General features: G+C 50.9%; 2 protein-coding genes across 11 annotated transcripts in view; one reads left to right on the top strand and one right to left on the bottom strand.

The window, feature by feature from the left end:
- The first annotated feature begins 1,120 nt into the window (after positions 1-1,120).
- Positions 1,121-2,331, top strand: CEBPD (CCAAT enhancer binding protein delta). Its single transcript, XM_025446568.3, has one exon. The coding sequence runs from the start codon at positions 1,191-1,193 to the stop codon at positions 2,040-2,042; it is 852 nt and encodes a 283-aa protein (XP_025302353.1). The 5' UTR covers positions 1,121-1,190; the 3' UTR covers positions 2,043-2,331.
- Positions 2,332-2,869: 538 nt separating this feature from the next.
- Positions 2,870-19,317, bottom strand: part of SPIDR (scaffold protein involved in DNA repair) — a 437,895-nt gene continuing 421,447 nt past the window's right edge. For 4 of the 10 annotated variants that reach the window (XM_025446508.3, XM_025446489.3, XM_025446481.3 and 1 more), the window contains 4 exons: positions 9,958-10,051; positions 8,837-8,951; positions 8,405-8,530; positions 2,870-4,020 (listed from right to left, as the gene is read on the bottom strand). In XM_025446508.3, coding sequence (XP_025302293.1) covers positions 3,859-4,020; positions 8,405-8,530; positions 8,837-8,951; positions 9,958-10,051 — 497 coding nt within the window. In that variant the 3' untranslated portion in view covers positions 2,870-3,858. Of the gene's footprint in view, positions 4,021-7,938; positions 8,284-8,404; positions 8,531-8,836; positions 8,952-9,957; positions 10,052-19,317 lie in introns of those variants that run through there. The other 6 variants (XM_049105956.1, XM_049105955.1, XM_049105958.1 and 3 more) reach the window with 5 other exon arrangements.

Consider the following 19,317-nt stretch of genomic DNA (forward strand, 5'->3'; position numbering starts at 1 on the left):
GGCTGGGCGGGAGCATAGAGAGGGGCGGGGCGGGGGGAGCACGTGGGTCTCGCGGGGGAGGGGGGACACGAAGAAGGACGCGGGGGAGCCCTGAGGGGAGCATTAGGAGGGGAAGGGTGGGCGGCACGGGGTCCCGCAGGGGGGGCACAAAGAAGAGGGGCCCGGGGGTCCCGCGGGGGCACAGAAGAGGGGCCTGAGGGAGCACGGGGTGGGGGGCGGGCGGCAGGGGGTCCCGCGGGGGTCCCATTGGGGGCGCGGGGGAGCACGGGGGGCGGGGCACGGGGAGGGAAGGGGTGGACGGCAAGGGGTTCCCGCGGCGGGACATAAAGAAGAGGGGCGCAGGGGGAGCGCGGGGCGGGGAGCACGAAGGGCGGAGCGAGGGGCCGGGGGTCCCGCAGGGGCACAAAAGAGGGGCGCGCGGGGTGGGGGTGGCACGGATAGGGGCGGGGTGGGCGGCACGGGGTCCCGCGGGGGCACATGGGGGCGTGGGGGGAGCACCGGAGGGAGCACGAGGGGCGGGGCGAGGGGCCCGGGGGGTCCCGCGGGGGCACAGAGGAGGGGCCCAGGGGAACCCGGGGGGGGGCACGGGGAGGGAAGGGGTGGACGGCACGGGAGTCCCACGAGGGGACACAGAAGAGGGGCGCGGGGGGAGCACCGGGGGGGCACGGGGAGGGGAGGGGCGCGGCACGGGGTCCCGCGGGGTCGCTGTGCCCGGAAGCTCCGGCCGCGGTCCCCGAGGCTTCCAGGCGGCGGCGAGGGCCGGAGGGGGCCGGGGTTGCCGGGAGCGCGCCCCCGCCCCCGTCAGCCTGCGCTCCGGCCGCGCCGCGGGGTCGGCGTTCCGAGGTCGGGGCGGCGGGGCCGGCAGCCACCGGGAGGCGGCGCGGGGCCGGAGCGGGGGCGGGGGCGGGGGCCGGGGCGCGGGCAGGGGGAGGGTCCTTCCCAGCAGCCGCGCCGGGGCCGGGGCCGGGGCCGGGGCCGGGGCCGGGCCGGGGGCGGGGGGGCGGGGGGGCGCTCCCGGCCGCGGCCGCCCGCAGACCCCCTCCCGCGGCCCCGGGGCGCCCCCGCGGGGCCGGGGCCGGGCCGGGCCGGGCCGGGGCGGGGCGAGCGCGTCAGCCGGGGTAGAAAAGGCGGCGGGGCCGGCGCGGGAGCCGACAGGCGCGCTCGCCCGGGGAGCTCGGCCCGACGCCGCCATGAGCGCCGCGCTCTTCAGCCTGGACGGCCCGGCGCGCGGCGTGTCCTGGCCCGCGGAGCCCGCGGCCTTCTACGAGGCGGGCCGCGCGGGGAAGCCGGGCCGCGGGAGCGAGGCGGGGGGCGCGGCGGAGCCGGGCGCCGCGGGCCCCGCCATGTACGACGACGAGAGCGCCATCGACTTCAGCGCCTACATCGACTCCATGGCCGCCGTGCCCACCCTGGAGCTGTGCCACGACGAGCTCTTCGCCGACCTGTTCAACAGCAACCACAAGGCGGGCGCGGGGGCCGCGGGGGGCGCGGCGGGCGCGGCGGGCGCGGCGGGCGCGGGCGGCCTGGAGCTGCTGCCCGGCGGCCCCGCGCGCGCCCAGGGCCCGGGCCCCGCTGCCCCGCGGCCGCTCAAGCGCGAGCCCGACTGGGGCGCGGGGGACGGCGACGCGGCCGGCTCGCTGCTGCCAGCGCAGGTGGCCGCGTGCGCGCAGACGGTAGTGAGCCTGGCGGCCGCGCAGCCCACGCCGCCCACGTCGCCCGAGCCGCCCCGCGGCAGCCCCGGGCCCAGCCCCGCCGGCGCCGCCCGGGACAAGACTGCGGGCAAGCGGGGCCCGGACCGCGGCAGCCCCGAGTACCGGCAGCGGCGCGAGCGCAACAACATCGCGGTGCGCAAGAGCCGCGACAAGGCCAAGCGGCGCAACCAGGAGATGCAGCAGAAGCTGGTGGAGCTGTCGGCCGAGAACGAGAAGCTGCAGCAGCGCGTGGAGCAGCTCACGCGGGACCTGGCCGGCCTGCGGCAGTTCTTCAAGCAGCTGCCCAGCCCGCCCTTCCTGCCGCCCGCCGCGGCCGCCGACTGCCGGTGACCCGCCGGCCCGCGCGGGCTCCCCAACGACCGATACCTCAGGCCCCGCGGCCGCCGCCGCCGCCGCCGCCGCCGCCTCCGCGGAAGCTACGCGACTCTTGGCCCTTAAGTTATTTTTATACCGGTAGCTTTTGGACACCTCCCTGTGGACGCAGCTAAGGTACATCTGTAAGCAAAAGGACTTTCCGGACAAGCCCCTGTATTGTAGATAAGAGGAAGCGACGGAGCATGCTCACTTTTTTATATTAATTTTTACGGTATTTGTAAGAATAAAGCAGCATTTACACCCAGCCCTGACTCCTGTGTTCGCCCGGGAGGCCGCGCCGGGGGCACGTCCAGCGCCGAGGCCGGGAGGGGCCCCAGCTCCGCGCGCCCCCAGGACACCCGGCGACCCGGCTGCGGCCCCGCCCGCGCTCCTGGACGGCGCCCCCCGCCCCGGGAGACCCGGTCCAGCCCGCGCGCCCCTGGACGGCGCCCCCCGCCCCGGGGACGACCCGGCTGCGGCCGAGCTAGCGCGCTCCTGGACGGCGGCGGCCTCCTTCCCCGCCCCGGGGCGCCCTGCAGCTGGAGCTGGGGGGGCTCGGGGAGCTGGAGGGGCTCGGGAACAGGAGCTGAGGGCGCCCCGGCGCGGCCGCTCGGGGCAGAGGAGCGGCGCGGACCTGCGGGCCGACTGGACCCCCCCGCCCCCGCTCTCTGGGGACCTTGCTTTCACTTTCCTCATGTGCTGCTTCCAGCACATTTTTAAAGCGGCTGTGAACACAGAATAGCCCTGCAGCGGATGCCAAGGCCGAGAGCCACGGCGACCCCCGCCCTGCCCCGAGGACGAACAGCCTTGCTTTCTCCCAGCAGAGCGGGCGCTAGGCACCCTTTCCTGCTCTGGCCGGCCAGGTCTGCGTTAGGTCATTAGCCGTGGCCTAATCAGGACGATGCTATGATAAGGGAGGAAACAAAATCTCTGTTGTCTAACTTATTGATCGCTTTATGTTCACTTAAATCTCTACCAACAAAGCGAATGATCCGCAGTCGCCCCTCTTGAATCTGCACCCAGCATGATGCCCAGGCCTCCCCTGACCTACCTGTGCCTCTTCAGCACAGCGATAACCACGGCAGGTACGTTATCTCCACTTTATGGGTAACCGTCCTTTTACCTCGACATAGTGCCCCAGAACATTTTCCCCAAAACACTGAACCGCAGAATGCTTCTGTTGGCCACGTATCGTGCAGCAGAACAGTACGGTCTCAGCTTGGCAGGGTCGTCTTTGGGACAGTGTTAAATAACTACAAGAAAAACATGTTGAATCATGGTAACATTTAAGCATTTAAAAATGACAAGTTAACAGATTTTTTTTTCTTGCTGTTTTAATATTACTGCCTGAGATGAAATCCAAAATGATGACCTCAGGTTTATTTCAGTTTTTTTTTTTTAATTTTTATTTATTTATGATAGTTACAGAGAGAGAGAGAAGCAGAGACACAGGCAGAGGGAGAAGCAGGCTCCATGCACCGGGAGCCCGATGTGGGATTCGATCCCGGGTCTCCAGGATCGCGCCCTGGGCCAAAGGCAGGCGCCAAACCGCTGCGCCACCCAGGGATCCCTATTTCAGTTTTAATAACATGTTCTTAATTTTGCAAAATGGCAAAAATATAACTAGAAAAAAAGTATTTTGATGTATAGTTTACTAACATATGCCCCAGAAATCACTGAGTTCCATTTCAAAAGCATACAATACACTTGCTCTGCCCACAGTTAACAAATAACTACCTAAGCCACTACCACCTCCACCGCCAGGGCGACTGTATGGCAAAGTTCATAGATCCTATGGCCGAGGGCAGTGTCCTGATCCTGAAGAGGCTCTTCCTGTACTCAGGAGCTCGATTTCCTCCAATCCAACGCAGCTAGCTGGGTGGGTGGTGATGGACTGGACAAAACAATTCAACAGCCCCACCTCCTTCCCGAGGACACTCTTCACTTCGTAACTCTGCAGTGATAGAAGGCATGCTGGTTAAAGCAAATAGAGCTGGCCCTGGACGTTCTGTTCCCAACAACAAAGAACACCAAAGAGCAGAGCAGAAGGTCCTTTCCTCAGTCTGTGACCTTCCACTTTTCAAATGGTAAGAATAACATGGATAAAGAAAAAAGCTAAGGGCTTGATAAAAGCTCTATTATGGCAAATGAAGGAAGTCCTTTTTCTGATGTTTGTTAGTGGATGCATCGACAAGCATGTCCCAGCTGGCTGTCCTAGGAGAGGAACTGGGTACAGACATACAAAGGGACAGGCCCTGTTCTCTAGCAGGAAGACTGGGGGCTGGGCACGCGTCATGCTTGCAGCTGTCTCCCACTTCCTTTGGGACACTTCCCCAATCTAGCAACACTCTGGTCAAAGGATTTCCTGGTACTTTGCCCCAAGCCTCCCTCTTTAATAGGATCCCATTTCTTCTACAGTAACACTGAGCTAAAAATTGTCTATGTCATAAAGAGCTTTTTCTTCACATTGTTTGATGAGTATCTTACGCTGGGCAGGCTTCATCTCTAGATGAGAACTCGGGGCACTGGATAGCGGGGGTACCAGATGACCACACCAGGAAGGTACGCAGGCCCCCCGTGGTCTCCAACCTCAACATTTTCTTCCTGGGGTGGGGCTGAAAATAAAGAGCGGCTCAACTGTGTCGCGATAAAGCACGTCTGTGGCTTTACCAGAGACAGAAGCCCAGAAGGTACTGCATTCTTTCAGAGACCCCTCTGCTGCCAGTTGTAGAGCAGTCTCGGGGGTACCTCACTTCTCTTTGCAAGACACCTGACATGTTCTCTGTTCAGTAGGTTTTAGCTCACCTGTTCCACCATTACTGAGTCTTGACAAGAGGGACTGAGGCTGGAGGCTCTAACATGTTCAAAGTTGGCACATGTCTGCGGCTCCGTGGTGCCCTCCCATCAAGGATGGGCACCTCACTGCTCTCCCCTTGGATACTGGGCTGGGCTCAGTGACTGCGTCTTCATGCAAGTCATGAAAAGCGTGGTGGAGGGGAGACTGCGAGCGTCCCCAGCTTGGTCAGGACAGTGCCCAGCCTCTGCCTGCCTGTCCCGGGACCCATACACATGCCCTGAGGGAATCCAGACTGCGTGGTGTCTGGCCGGAGCCCGGGAAGGGCCAGGCAACAGGAGTATGAGAGCTGGTGAGGGGCTGAAGGGCACGGAGTCTCAGCCCGCCTTCGGGGTGCCAGCGGACATCCTGCGGGGCAGAGGCGAGCTGTCCGGGCTGACCCCTCCCGAACCGCAGGTCCGCGTGCGGAGTGAGGGTGCGGGCAGTGAGCTTTGGGACCGCCTGTTGTGGAGCAGCTCAGATCAATGTGGGATGTGAGCCCAGCCCTGACGCCCAACCACGCTGATCACTCTACTTTCCTGTCCTTTAAGTCCAATAGGATCTGCAGAGTCCAGGCTGCTTTGCTGAAAAGTCAAGGAAGGTCAGCAGAATGGTTTAATGGGGGGCACGGGGAGTCGGAGTTGTCATCCCGACAAGTGAGGAGACACGTGGCCTGCCTCCGCCCGGCTCGCTTATCAGGGGCCTGACCTGAACAGCTGGCGGAGTGCCAGGCTGCCGGTGAGGAGCCCCCGCGGGCCACGCAGAGCGGGGTCACCGTCCAGGCCCGGGGGCCTAGGTGGCCGGCGGGTGCCCTGACACCTCCTACCACCGCAGCTAGCCTCATGTCCGCGTGTGGCCGAGCACAAGGCCCAGGCACTCCCACCCTCCCTCGGGGTAAAAGTACAGAATTCTAACTTGAAAACATCAGCAACACGTCATTTTTTTTTTTTACCACGTCAGGTTTTGTGGCTAAAGTTCATAATAACCATATCATAGCCAATCCCTTTTCTTCCCCGAAAGCTAAGGAAACAAACTCCCAATTTCCTATCACCGTCCGTGACAGTTAAGAAATGACATTCCAACAGCAGCAAACCCCACTGCTCTCTGATCTGCGGCGTGAGCACACTGAAGTTCAGCCCCTGGACGTCCTGCCCAGAGACGGTACGTCTGTTCTGGGGCCCAGAGCCACCGTTCTCGTGGGAAGCCTCCTGCGAGTCCTTGGCTTTTGGCCAATGGGCTTTCTCAGCCCGGAAACAGTCCGCATCGTGGGGGGAACACTCATGCTCACGCCGCCCGTACCCACGTTCCAGCAGCTCCCTGCGGGCCCGGTGGGGGCCCCGATCACCCACTGTGACAAACCGGGGAACGAGCCGCAGCACCTCCAGGCCTGCAGCTACCCTGACTCAACGGGCATCAGCTCCGGTGGGGGAGCACCCCACAACGTGCCCCCTGTGCCCCTCAGCCCGCTCATGGACACGCACAGCACACACCGGTCACACCTTTGGGCAAACCCGCCCGCACTCACACATACACCTGCACGCACACCCTCGTGAGCCCTTTGTAAGTAGGCTCAGCGGATGCGCGGACTGGAGGTAAGAATGTTCTGTGAGGCAGGTACAAGTCAGCCTCGGGCAGAGGGCAACCAAGCGAGGAGGGGGGATCTCTGCGTGGCCCCTCTTGGTCTCCGGGCCCCAGGCCAGGGAACGGCTGGAGGCTTGCCGGAGGAAGCACCAGGCTGCTCTTCTGGGGGCCTGCGAGGGCCCAGCCGGGGCCACCGGAGGACGCGCCTCTGCTGCGGGGACTACAGGCGGCGACACCCATCCCAAGGGCTTCTTCTGTTTAGGTTGTGGACTTGGTTCATTTGCTAAGTGCTCCCCTTAAGCAGGAGTTTTCCCCAATACTATCCCCCAACTTTTCCATGGAAATACCTTCCCCGATCACCGGGATCTGCCATCCTTAGCACCTGTTGAAAGCCCCCTCCAATCCAGGAGCCGTGCCCTACCCGGCGTCACGCCCTTCTTTCTTCTTCCTGTCCCACCTCGAAGGCTAAGAGATGAGGTGACAAGGGACCGTCAACAGGCACCACTGTCTCATCAGGCAGTAGACACACGAGCTCGAGGAAGAACAGGGACCTCCGTCACACCTCCCCTACTGTTAGGTGGTCACCTGTGGATGACGCTGTGCCCGACAAAGACTGTGACTGTGAGCGCTGCGCTCAGGCTTCCTGGTGGGACAATGTGGACTGAGCATCACTGGGTAACATGTGACAACAGAGCTGAGCACAGTTCTCCATCCATGATTATAGTGATTTGCTTATATTTTAGTTGTGAACCATCAGGGCATATTGGCTCCTAAACCCTCCTCTGGCCTGATCTGAACACCAGCCCCTACACTGAACTGGCCCCACAGATACAGGTTTGGTGCTGGGCCGGGGAGTCACCGAGGGCTCTAGGGAGCTATGCCCTGGCTGCTGGGCTTTCTCCCAGGGAGGGAGCCAGAAACTCTTTTTAGAACTCCACAGGCAGCTCCACCCTAAAATCAAGGTTGGAAACTATAGTCAGACCAGTGATCTTCACGGATTTATCCACATTCCAATTTAACCCCAACTCTGAGAGCCATGGTTTTGAGGAATGAGTGCAAATGGCTGCTCCGCCTCCTCCTGCTGCCAACCTTCCTAAGAGCAGGGCCGGCAGACAGGGAGACGGGAGCCCCCGGTGCCTCCAGAGGATGCATGACATCAGCCTCACGTTCTGACTGCCATGCGGCTAGGGGGACCCATCAGAAGGCTCTGCAACTTCACCACAGCCTCCCCAGCTGGCCCACGTCGTCTACTTGGGTATGTGCACCCTAATCCTGGCTCCCAGGGGCTATGCCCTGGCGTCACCCCAGTGGTCAGCCCCAGGGCTCTTCTCTGGGGTTCAGCGATTCCACAGGCCACTTGTGGTGCTTTTAAATGGTTCTGACAAGACAGAGGTGGCACCTCAAGGACAGAGCTCCCTTGTTTACGAGGGGCATATTTCACAAGGAAGAAACTGTCTCTAGACTGTAAGTCATATATATTTAGGTGGTGGTTTTCTTGGAGGAGCACACCAGTTTACTAAGCCTCACACCATAGTAACTCTCAGGGCAGGCAAAACAGTTCTGAGAAATAATGGTCAAGTTTCCAGTTACTCAGACTCTGGAATACCCAGCAATTAAAAAACACAGAATGTGTGTCTCAGATATTTGTGTTCTATTAACATGAATCATGACTGTAGCCCTTGAGATGCTGCTGGCCTTCCGACCATCAAAGCCAGGGGGGTAGATTCACGCATCTGTGCAAGGCTGTTCAGGAAGTCGCCTCAATTCCAAAAAGGAAAGGCTCTCACGAGGAGACACAGGTACCTGCCAGGGAACGACAGCAGGAGGACTTGTGCATGTGCCGTGTACACTAGACACTTAGCCCACACGCGACTGCATCATGCCCTTTGTTGTAAATGAAAGTTCACGGGACAGGCGGCTGTACCTGGAGATGATCCACCAACCTGGGGCTGAGGAACACTGGGGCGCGCCCCTGGGCTGCACTTGCTCGACTTACCCCATCTTCGCAGGCGGCCAAGCTCAGGAGTGAAGCAATGCTGGTCTGGGACAGCTGCAATCACAGTGGGGCGGGAGCTGAAGCTCCCAGGACGCAGGCAGCCCTGCGCCCACGCCTGGGGGCTGCTGTTCAACCTAAACCACCTTCAGCTCTTCAGCAGCTTCCACCTCCAAGCCTCATGTCAAACGTGACCGTAGGCCACAGGTGTGGAAAGACTGCGTTGGGTGTGTGTGGCCTTCCCACCCCAGCCCCGCCCCAGGAAGGGGCAGAGGGGCCACCCTCCCGGCTCTGGCTCTGGCTCCGGGCACAGCAGCTCCCCCAGGTGGAGTGGGATGCGCACAGGCCCCCACCCGCTCCTACCTTGACCCGCACGGCGCACTGGGGCCGAGTCGGACAGTCCAGGAACACCTGCAGGTGCCTTCTGAGGACAGGAGAGGTGACCACATGGGAGCAGTCCCTGCAGGAGAAGGCGCCTCTGTGGATTGGAAGCACACGCAGAAGGTGGGACGTGCAAGGGCACAAACAGAAGAGCCTGGCCGCGGACAGACATCATTCTTTAAACATGGGGGCTGCTCATACAGAAAGGGGGGACTTACTCTCAGAAACCAAGTTCCTGAAATAGCCCAGCCTGTTCTGAGGGACCAGCGGCAGCTCCCGGCTACTGGCTGCCCGGGCCACGGATGCCCGGGGGCCGTGTGGAAGGGACGGTCGGGCGGGAAGCCCCCCACGTGGGGTGTAGGGCGTGACAGCAGTGAGGCGGCCCGCAGGCCAGCTCAGGGCTTCCCACCGGCCCCCCAGGGGAGCCTACTTCTGATGGCCGGCAGCTATGCGCCTTGTCGCTGTCGGGAATGTGTGACACATAGGCTTCCTGTCTCCTTAATGCTCCAGGGATGCCTCATTTACGTGTAAGGCTGCCAACCCAGGAGGAGTCAAGACAACACTTGTCCTTTAGTTATTAAGAAGCAGAAAAGTGACAAGCATACCCCCTCCTGGGTCAGGTGACAAAGTTCTCGGAGACTATGCAACATCCATAAGCCCTGGGGCGCAGGGGTACCCCCAGCAACGCTGGGCGTGGAAGGAAGGTCGTGCCTATGGCTGTGTGCTGCCCCTGGACAGTCTGCGCTCTGCAGGGGACAAGCGGTGCCCTCACCAGCTTTGTCTCACTTATCCAGGTTTGCCCTGAGGTTTTCTTTTTTCTCCCAACTGCTAATAAAGGAGCTGAGTTCAAAACCGGGCTCTTTTCTCTTTTAGGATAGGAAGAACCTGAAGAACTGAAAGGATCCGCAAAAACCCCTGCTGCAAAGGAGTGAGCACATAGTGCCATGGCCTCTTGGCAGCAGCGCAGCTACCCGGCTTCCCAGGGGGGGTGCCCCCGGCCTAGCAGGGAGCTGGCTGGAGGCAGCCGTGGGGCTGGCGGGGGGAGCTCCTGCAACTGGCTGCGGCCGCCCTGGGGTCTCCAAGGCCAGCCCCTGCACTCTTACCTGTCTCCCGGGCTCTGGTCCAGTCTCTCGTTGCCGCACAGGTCGCACGTGGGCCATGAGAAGGCAGTGCTCTCGTCCACACCAACCACAGTACCTGGGCCCGAGTGAAAGCAGAAGCTGCAGCCCTAGAGGCAGCGTGTCCCCTCTCACCTTCTCCTTGCCCCTCAACGCCTGGGTGGTACCGTGAGATTCCCCAGACTTTCTCACATAGGAGTTCATTTCAATGTTCCCAAGTTTTTTATAATTTCCATGTACTGCACAAACAAAACTACAACAATAAAAAGTAAGTCTTAAAACTTGCCCACATTACTACCCAACCGGGAATTTCTATCCCGCCTCATCCTTTCTAGTCTTTTCTTCCAGATGCACACACACTAAGATCATTATACGCAACCGTCCGGGCAATGTCTCTGCAGGCTGCTGCAGAGCTGCCGTAAGGACTGTCTCATTGATATTTCGTCTAGGTGACGTGTCATGGTTCACTCCACACTGGACATACAGGTCCACATAAGCCTCTTCTGTGCTGAGATACCTTCTTTAGGATAGATTCCTGGAAGCAGAATCGCTTTGTCAAGACTGTGAGTATTGGAGATACAGAAAATATTCACAAAGACCAGATCTGATAAAAGACTGCTATCCAAAATATACAAAGAAGGGAAGTCGCAGAGGGAAAGGGAGAAGGAGACTCTCTACTGAGCAGGGAGCCTGAGGCGGGGCTTGATCCCAGGACTCTTGGGGTCATGACCTGAGCTGAGGGCAGACACTTAACCAACTGAGCCACCCAGGTGTCCTATACACAGAACTCTTAAAAAACTCAACAACACAAACAACCCAATTAAAAAATAGGTCCAAGACCTTCAGAGACACCTCACCAAAGATGATATAAAAATGACAAATAAGCATATGAAAGATGTCAAATATTATGTCATCAGGGAAATGCAAATTAAAACTAGGAGAATACCAAAAAAAAAAAAAAATCCAAATGATGCAATTAAAAATGGGTAGAGGACATGAATAGACATTTTTCCAAAAAAGACATCTGCATGGCCAAAAACCACATGAAAAGATGCTCAACATCACTCATCATCAAGGAAATACAAAATCACAATCACAGTGAGATATCACTTCATCTGTTAGGATGGCTAAAATAAAAAGATGAGAAATAACAAGTGTTGGCGAGGATGTGGAAAAAAAGAACCCTAGTCCACTGTTGGTGGGAATACAAACTGGGGCATCCACTCTAGAAGAGTATGGAGGTTCCTCGGTAAATTAAAAATAAAAATTCTATACAATCCAGTAATTTCCCTACTGGGTATTTACCCAAAGAAGACAAAAATACTGATTTGAAAAGTTACATGCACGCCAATGTTTACAGCAACATTATTTATAACAGCTAAATTATGGAAGCGGCCCAAGTGTCCATCCATAGATGAATGGATAAAAAAGATGTGATATATATATACATATGTGTGTGTGTGTGTGTGTGTGTGTATATGTGAATATTGTTCAGCCATAAAAAAGAATGAGATCTTGCCATTTGCAACAAAATGGGTGGACCTAGAAGGTATTATGCTAAGTGAAATAAGTCAGAGAAAGACAAATACTATATGATTTCACTCATACGTGAAATCTGAGAAACAAAACAAACAAACAAAAAACAGACATAAACCCATAAATACAGAGAACATAATGTAGTTGCCAGAGGTGGGAGGAGTGAGGCAATACAGGCTTCCAGGAACAGAATGAAAGTCATGTGGACGAAAGCTACAACATAGGGAATATAGTCAATGGAGCTGTAACAGAGCTGTATGGTGACATATGGTTGCTACATTTGCAGTGAGCGTAGCATAATTATAAAGTTGTCAAATCACTATATTGTACATCTGAAACTCATGTAACACTAAGTCAACTGTACTTCAATAAATAAAAAACAAAACAAAACATTCAACAATGAGACAACACTTCACACCCATTAGAACGGCCAAAATCCAGAACACTGACAACACCAAATTCCGGTAAGGATGTAGAACAACAGGAACTCCCACTCATGGTTGGTGGGAATGCAGAATGGTATAGCTACTCTGGAAGACCTTTTGGCAGTTTCTGATAACACTAAATACCGAGATACCATATGATCCAGCAATTGCAGTTGGTAGTATTTATCCAAAGGAGGGGAGAACTTACGTCCACAAATACAAATACCTGTATAAAGATGTTACCTTTATTCTCAATTGCCACAATTTGGAAGCAACCAAGATGTCCTTCAACAGGTGAATGGATAAATAAACATGGTCCGTCCAGACAATGGAATATTACTCAGCACTAAAAAGAAATGTGCTTTCAAACCATGAAAAGATATGGAGGAAACTTAATGCACATTGCTTAGTGAAAGAAGCCAGTCTGAAAACTATACAACATTCTAGAAAATGCAAAACTATATATACAGAAGAAAAACAAAACTATAGACAGTAAAAAGATGAGTGGTTGCCAGGTGTTAAGGGGGAGGGAGGGATGAGTAGGTGAGGCAGAGGACTTTTAGGTCGGTGAAACCATTCCGTATGACACCATCATGACAGATACCTGTCATACGTTTGTCTAAACCCACAGAGTGTACAACGCCAAGAGTAAACTCTAATGTAAGCTCTGGACTTTGGGTGGTGGTGATGTGACAATGCAGGCTCATCCACTATCACAAACGTACCACCTGGTGGGGGATGTTGACAGCAGGAGATGGGTGTGGGGAATCTCTATACCTTCTTCCTCAACTTTGCTGTAAACTTACAACTGCTCTAAAAGTAGTCTATTAAAAACTATTATGAAATAAATGCTAAATTGAGAAATGGAAAAGGCCCTGGGAGGTAGAAAAGAGAGGCCTCTGTGCTAGCTTGAGGTCACGGAAGGGTTCCCAAAAGAAGAGACATGAGGTGGGGCTGCATGTGGGGTGGAGGGCATAGGCTGACCCTGCACCCTGAGGCAGGGCTGGAGGCCAAATGGGCATGAAGGACAGGCAGGTGACATGGCCGCAAGGTTGGGAGATCCAAGTCACCCAGGGTCTTACTGAGGATTTTGGACTTGGAAAGCATGAGAAACCAGTGAGGAATTTTAATTAGGAGATTGAGATGATCTACTTTTCTTGAAATATATAGCATTATAGATATCACCTAGATATATCGGCAAATCACAGACCATTCCTGTTGAAAAGTGGTGAAATTAGACATTTGAAAAGAAGTAAGATGTGACCTAAGTTTCCAGAAAAACAGAAGAATCATCCCTCCCACTCCTGGAGCAAAGAATTTTCATTCCCTACTAGAACACGCATTAGGAAAAATTTATCTGTAGAGTATAAAACAATTGTTACAACTAAGTAGGCTTGATTTACTACAATGCATTCATGCAATGCCTACTTGAATGACTTTTTAAAAATGAAAATAATAGATCTTGATTTTGAAAAGGCTGTCCCAGCTAATTTCATTGTCCTCGCAAATCTAATCAAGACTGAGTCAAAGGGATGAAAAGTAAAGTCAATAATGGCTTATAACACAGCCGGAAAGAAGTGTTGACCAATTCACAGCAGGCAGCGGCATAAGCAGGGCCAAGGATCCCAGGGGTGTGTGTGCGCAGCAGTACTCAGTGTCTGCTACAGGAACTAAGAGGGCTACCAACTGAAGTTCTTTTTTATCCTCGGATATCTTTGGGTGTTAACTGCATTTACATTTAGATGGGATTAAGCAATTTCCTTCTAGTAGAGAACAACACACAGTTGAAGAAATTTATTTCATCTGGGGTCTACACACCACTGGAAATGCCTTCTGGCAACTCTAAATAAATTCCAAGGGATGGCTGGGAAGTGTACTATTAAACTATTAGTATCTAGAACATTCATCTAAATAAATATTATAAAGAAAAAAAATTTTGTTATAGTTTAAGGACTCTAATACCACACCCATCATTTGACTGCAATCTGCTATTTGTTTATTTTTAAAAGATTTTATTTATTCATGAGAGACACAGAGAGGCAGAGACACAGGCAGAGGGAGAGGCAGGCTCCCTGTGGGGAGTCTGATGTGGGACTTGATCCCAGGATGGAGCAATCTGCTATTTAAAAGCTTTTAGACTTTCCTTATCTTATTTACAGAAATCTCTTATAATTAGGCTTGAGAAAGGTATATGACATATTTATTAAAACATCTTTTTAAAAAGGTTCTTTCAAAGGCTCCTTCCTTGAAAATGCAGTGTCTCCCTTCTAGTAGAGCACATAGCAGCTACATGCTCTGGTATTTTCTTCAGTTAATTTTATTTTTTAATTTATTTTACTTTTTAAAAGAATTTATTTATTTATTCATGAGAGACACAGAGACACAGAGAGAGAAAGAGGCAGAGACACAGGCAGAGGGAGAAGCAGGCTCCATGCAGGGAGCCCGATGGGGAACTCCATCCTGGGACTCCGGGATCATGCCCTGAGCCAAAGGCAGATGCTCAACCATTGAGCCCCACCCCCCACCCTTTTTAAAGATTTTATTTATTTATTCATGAGAGACACTCTTTAGTGACTTTTAAATCTCCACCACACTGTCCTCTCCCACCTTTTTTTTCTGACTGAAAGAAGTTGGGGCTCAGCAGGGTTTCCTTCCAGTTAGAGGCTAAAGCCTGGTTTGAAGATAGGAGTTGGCCACGCCTCCCCAGGGAGACAGAGTACAAAGGTGCGCTTGCTGAGTTCATGCCCACGGCGATGAGCAAGCCCATCACCCACTAGCAAGGGGTATGTAAAGAAGTGGCAAGCAATGCAAAGAGATAAAAATCAGTGCTGCAAAACTTTGTCATCCTAAAAATATAAACTGGGAAGAAGTCCTTGCATAGTCTGGATGCTGATGTTGGGGATATGAGCTGAGAAGGCCTGGCAACCCGAGGGAAGCAGTGAGCACCGTCCCCTCATAGAGGCTCCATTTCCTGGGAGCACTCATGCAGATGGACAGATGTTTCTCTGAGCAACCTGACTCACAGGGCTGTACTCTGAGTTTGTTCAAACTCTGCGCAGGGAAAACGCTCAATGTTCTGCAATGTCCACAGCACTGCTGGAGACTCGGATGTCCAGCTGATTTAGCTGCAGCAGAGAGCTGTCCAACTCCCAGCACTGACCTCTCACAGAGGGTGAAAGCCGTGCTTGGGGCTCTCGCTGAACTTTCCGGGACAGGGCCAGGCAGAGTAAGGCAAGGCTGAGTTGCTGAGAAGGGGGTATCCACTATTGTTACTTCCCAGAGTTTGGAGGATGCTAGCCTTGCATGGCTGTGATGGAGTTGGATCTGGTGAGCCCACAGCTGGCTGGCGAGCAGGGCAGGGAGCCTCTGTGCCTCTCTGTCCATCGGTGGGGTCCGGTCAGTGCCCCAGCCTCTGCCTTAGCTGGGGTGTTCCTACTTGGGAGGCTGGGGCAATCTTTGCTATATTACAGCCGGGGTTTCGTTTTCCCTCAATCCTTCGTTAACTGGTTCCCGTCAGAGGACATGACAGCACTGTGATAGCAGTGTTCACATACCTACCTGACGGGCAGCTTCAGAGCGGGACCCAGGGGAACTCTACACTGAAATGGTGACGTGAGAAAATGATATAGGTCAGAAACTGGATCTACATGAACTGAAGGAGTAACATTAGAAAAGGAATAAATGAAGGTGAAAGAAAATATTTTACATTTGTTGTTCTAAATCTAATAGTTTAAGTAATAATAACAAAAATGTACTCAGTGACTCTACCTTATGGATAAATAAAGTGAATGTCAGCAATGTTCTAAGGAATGGGAGGGAAGAACTGAGAATATCCTTACAAGATACCTGTACCACCCTTGAAGCAGGACGGTGTTACCTGAAAGTGAACTTGATTGGCTGTAAATGTATATTGCAATATCTAGGGCAACCACTACAGAATGTTAAGAATATTAACATGCTGAGAGAGAGGAGAAAATAGAATCATAAAATGCTCAATTCAAATGAGAAAAGGCAGAAAGAAGGTGGAAGATGAAAAAAAGAAACGAGCAATGAACAGAAAACAATTATAAATATGACAGATATTAATCTAATTATATGTGAGTTTTGACTATAAATATGAATGGTCTAAAAGCAAAAAAGACTATTAGACATAAAAACAAGAGCTAACTCTATGTTGTCTACAAGAAACCCACTTCAACTATAAAAACACAAAGATTAAAAGTAAAGTTATAGAAAAAATATATCCTCATAGCACTAATAAGAGAAAGTTAAAATAGTTCTATTACTTTCAGACACAGCAGTCTTCAGATTACAGAAAATTATCAGAGATACAGAAAAGCATTAAATAACGATAAAGGGGTCAATTTGCCAAGAAGATATGACAATCCTTAATTTATGTGCCTAACCACAGACTGTGAAAATGTGTGAAGCAAACTGACAGAACTTTAAGGAGAGATAAACAAACCCTCATTATATTTTATTTACTATTCTTTGAGACAACAGTAAGCTTCTATAAATGACTGACAGATCCAAAGTCAGAAAACGATAAAGATACAGTTGAACTGAAAAGCACCATCAATCAATTGGATCTGACATTTATAGAATATGCCATCCAATGACAGCAAAATAAACATTCTTCTCAAGTTAACATGGAACATCCATCATGATAGACCACTAAGTGGGGCATAAAACACAATTAAAAGTGTAGAAATCACACAGAAATCATACTAAGTAGGCTCTTATACCATAATGAAAGTAAACAGAAGTCAGTAACAGAAAGCTGAAAAACTCTCAAATAATTGGAGATTAAATAATATACTTCTAAGTAACACATGGGTCAAAGAATAAATCTCAAGAGAAAGTTTAAAATATTTTGTACTAAATAAAAATAGAAATGCATCAAAACTGCAAAAGCAGTGCTTAGGAATTTATAGCACTGTATGCATATATGAGAAGATATCTAAGATCAATAATCTAAGCTTTCATCTTAGGAAAAAAGAAAAAGAGAAGCAAATTAAAACCAAACAAGGAGAATATAAGCTATAATGAAAAGTAGAGCAGAAATCAATAAAATCAAAACCACAAAATCAATAGAGATATTCAAGAAACTCAAAAGTTGATTCCTTCAAAAGATCAATAAAAATTGATAAACTTCCAGGTGGGCTAATTAAGAAAAAAAAAAAAGAGAAAACAAATTATTTCTATCATAAATGAAAGAGAAGCCATTGTTACTGATTCCAAGGACATTAAATGGACAATAAAAGAATGTTATGAACAATTCTATCAGCCCAAATTTGCTAAATTATGTGAAATGGACCAACTGAAATACATAATACTTGAAACACACAATCTACTAAAACTCACACAAGAAGAAATAGATGATCTCAATAGGCTTATATTTATTAAAGAAATTGAATCAATAATTCATATCTTCTAAAACGGGAAGCACCAGGCCCAGAAGAGTTCACTGGCAAAATCTAACAAACGTTTAAGGAAGAAATTATACTAATTCTCTACAGTCTCTCCAGAAAATAGAAGCATAAGGAATACATCCTAAACTCACTCTATGAGGACAGCCTCAACCTCATACAAAACCAGATAAAGGGATCCCTGGGTGGCGCAGCGGTTGAGCGCCTGCCTTTGGCCCAGGGTGCGATCCTGGAGACCCGGGATCGAATCCCACGTCGGGCTCCCTGCATGGAGCCTGCTTCTCCCTCTGCCTGTGTCTCTGCCTCTCTCTCTATCATAAAAAACAAAACAAAACAAAAAAACAAACAGATAAAGACATTACATAAAAGGAAAACTACAGAATAACACCTCTCATGAACATAGATGCAAAGTCCTTAACAAAATATCAGCAAATTTAATCCTACTATATAAAAAAATGTACCATGACCAAACGTGGGATTTATTCCAGGTATACAAGGCTGGTTCACTCTTTTAAAACAATCAAATAATCAATCAATTTATCATATTAATGGAATAAAGAAGAAAATCATATGATCATATCAACAGATACAGAAAAACAGTTTGACAAAATCCAACATCCAGGAATAATAAAAACTGTCAGCAATCCAGGAACAGAGAAGAGCTTCCTCAATTTGGTAAAGAACACATAGAAAAACCTACAGGTAGAATAAACCAATAAAGAAGCTTTGTGTAGGGAGCACTGAATTAAATCTAATAAATAAATCTTAAAACATAACACCATTTATATCGACACTAAAATAAGTAAAATACTTAGGTGCAAATGTAACAAAGTATGTACAAGATCTATATGAAGAAAACTTCTAATACACTCTGCCGAAAGAAGTCAAATCTTAATTAATAGAGAGATATCCTTGTTCAGGGGTAGAAGGACTCAATAGTGTTCAGATACATATTTTTTTCCAGGGCACCTGGGTGGCTCAGCTGGTTAAGCATTTGCCTCTTGGTTTCAGCTCAGGTCATGATCTCAGGGTCATGGGATCGAGCCCCTGAGTCGGGCTCTGTGCTCATCTTGGAGTTTCCTTGTCCCTTTCCCTGCCCCTGAGTCGGGCTCTGTGCTCATCTTGGAGTTTCCTTGTCCCTTTCCCTCTGCTCCTCCCCTGCTTTCTCTCTCTCTCTCTCTCAAATAAATAAAATCTTAAAAATAAAAGATATAAATTTTTCCTAAAATCATCTACAGATTCAACACAATCCCAATCAAAATCCCAGCAAATTATTCTATGGATACCCAGCAACTAATTTTAAAGTTTATATGGAAGGAAAAAAGAATCCCTAGATAGTCAAGACAATATTGAAGAAGGACAAAGTTGGAGAACTAATACTACTCAGATTGTCCATAATATCAAAAACAGACATCAACTGGTAAATGGATAGACAAAACTTGGTATGTCCACATGATGGACTATTAAGTTACAAAAAGGAATGAAGTGCTGATAAATATTGCAACCTGTTTGAATCTTGAAAATGTTCTGCTATATGAAAGCAGCCAGATACAAAAGAACATACATGACTCTGTTCAAATGAATTGTCCAGAAAAAGCAAATCCATAGAGGCAGAAAGTAGATTGGTGCGGGATGTCTGCTAATGGACCTGAGGTTTCTTTGGAGTCATAAAAATATTCTGGAACTAGTTAGTGGGGATACTTGCACAACTGCATGAATACACTAAAAACCACAGAGTTGTAGACTTTATAAGGGTGATTTTCACAGTATGTGAATTATATCTCAATTAAGCTGTTATTAAAAAAATAGAATGCAAGTTCATTTTCAAAGCCATTGAGATGTCAAAAGACAAAATATAAAATAGGAGGTAGCTGCACAACCTTGTGAATATACTGAATGCCACTGAACTGCTCACTTTAAAATGTTTTTTTTTTTTAAAGATTTTATTTATTTAT

This window comes from Canis lupus, chromosome 35 (genome assembly GCF_003254725.2).
Source record: "Canis lupus dingo isolate Sandy chromosome 35, ASM325472v2, whole genome shotgun sequence".
Taxonomy (NCBI): domain Eukaryota; kingdom Metazoa; phylum Chordata; class Mammalia; order Carnivora; family Canidae; genus Canis; species Canis lupus.

What these genes read in the sequence shown, in the direction of transcription:
- CEBPD (XM_025446568.3), top strand. Translation starts at nt 1,191, where the DNA reads ATGAGCGCCGCGCTCTTCAGCCTGGACGGCCCGGCGCGCGGCGTGTCC.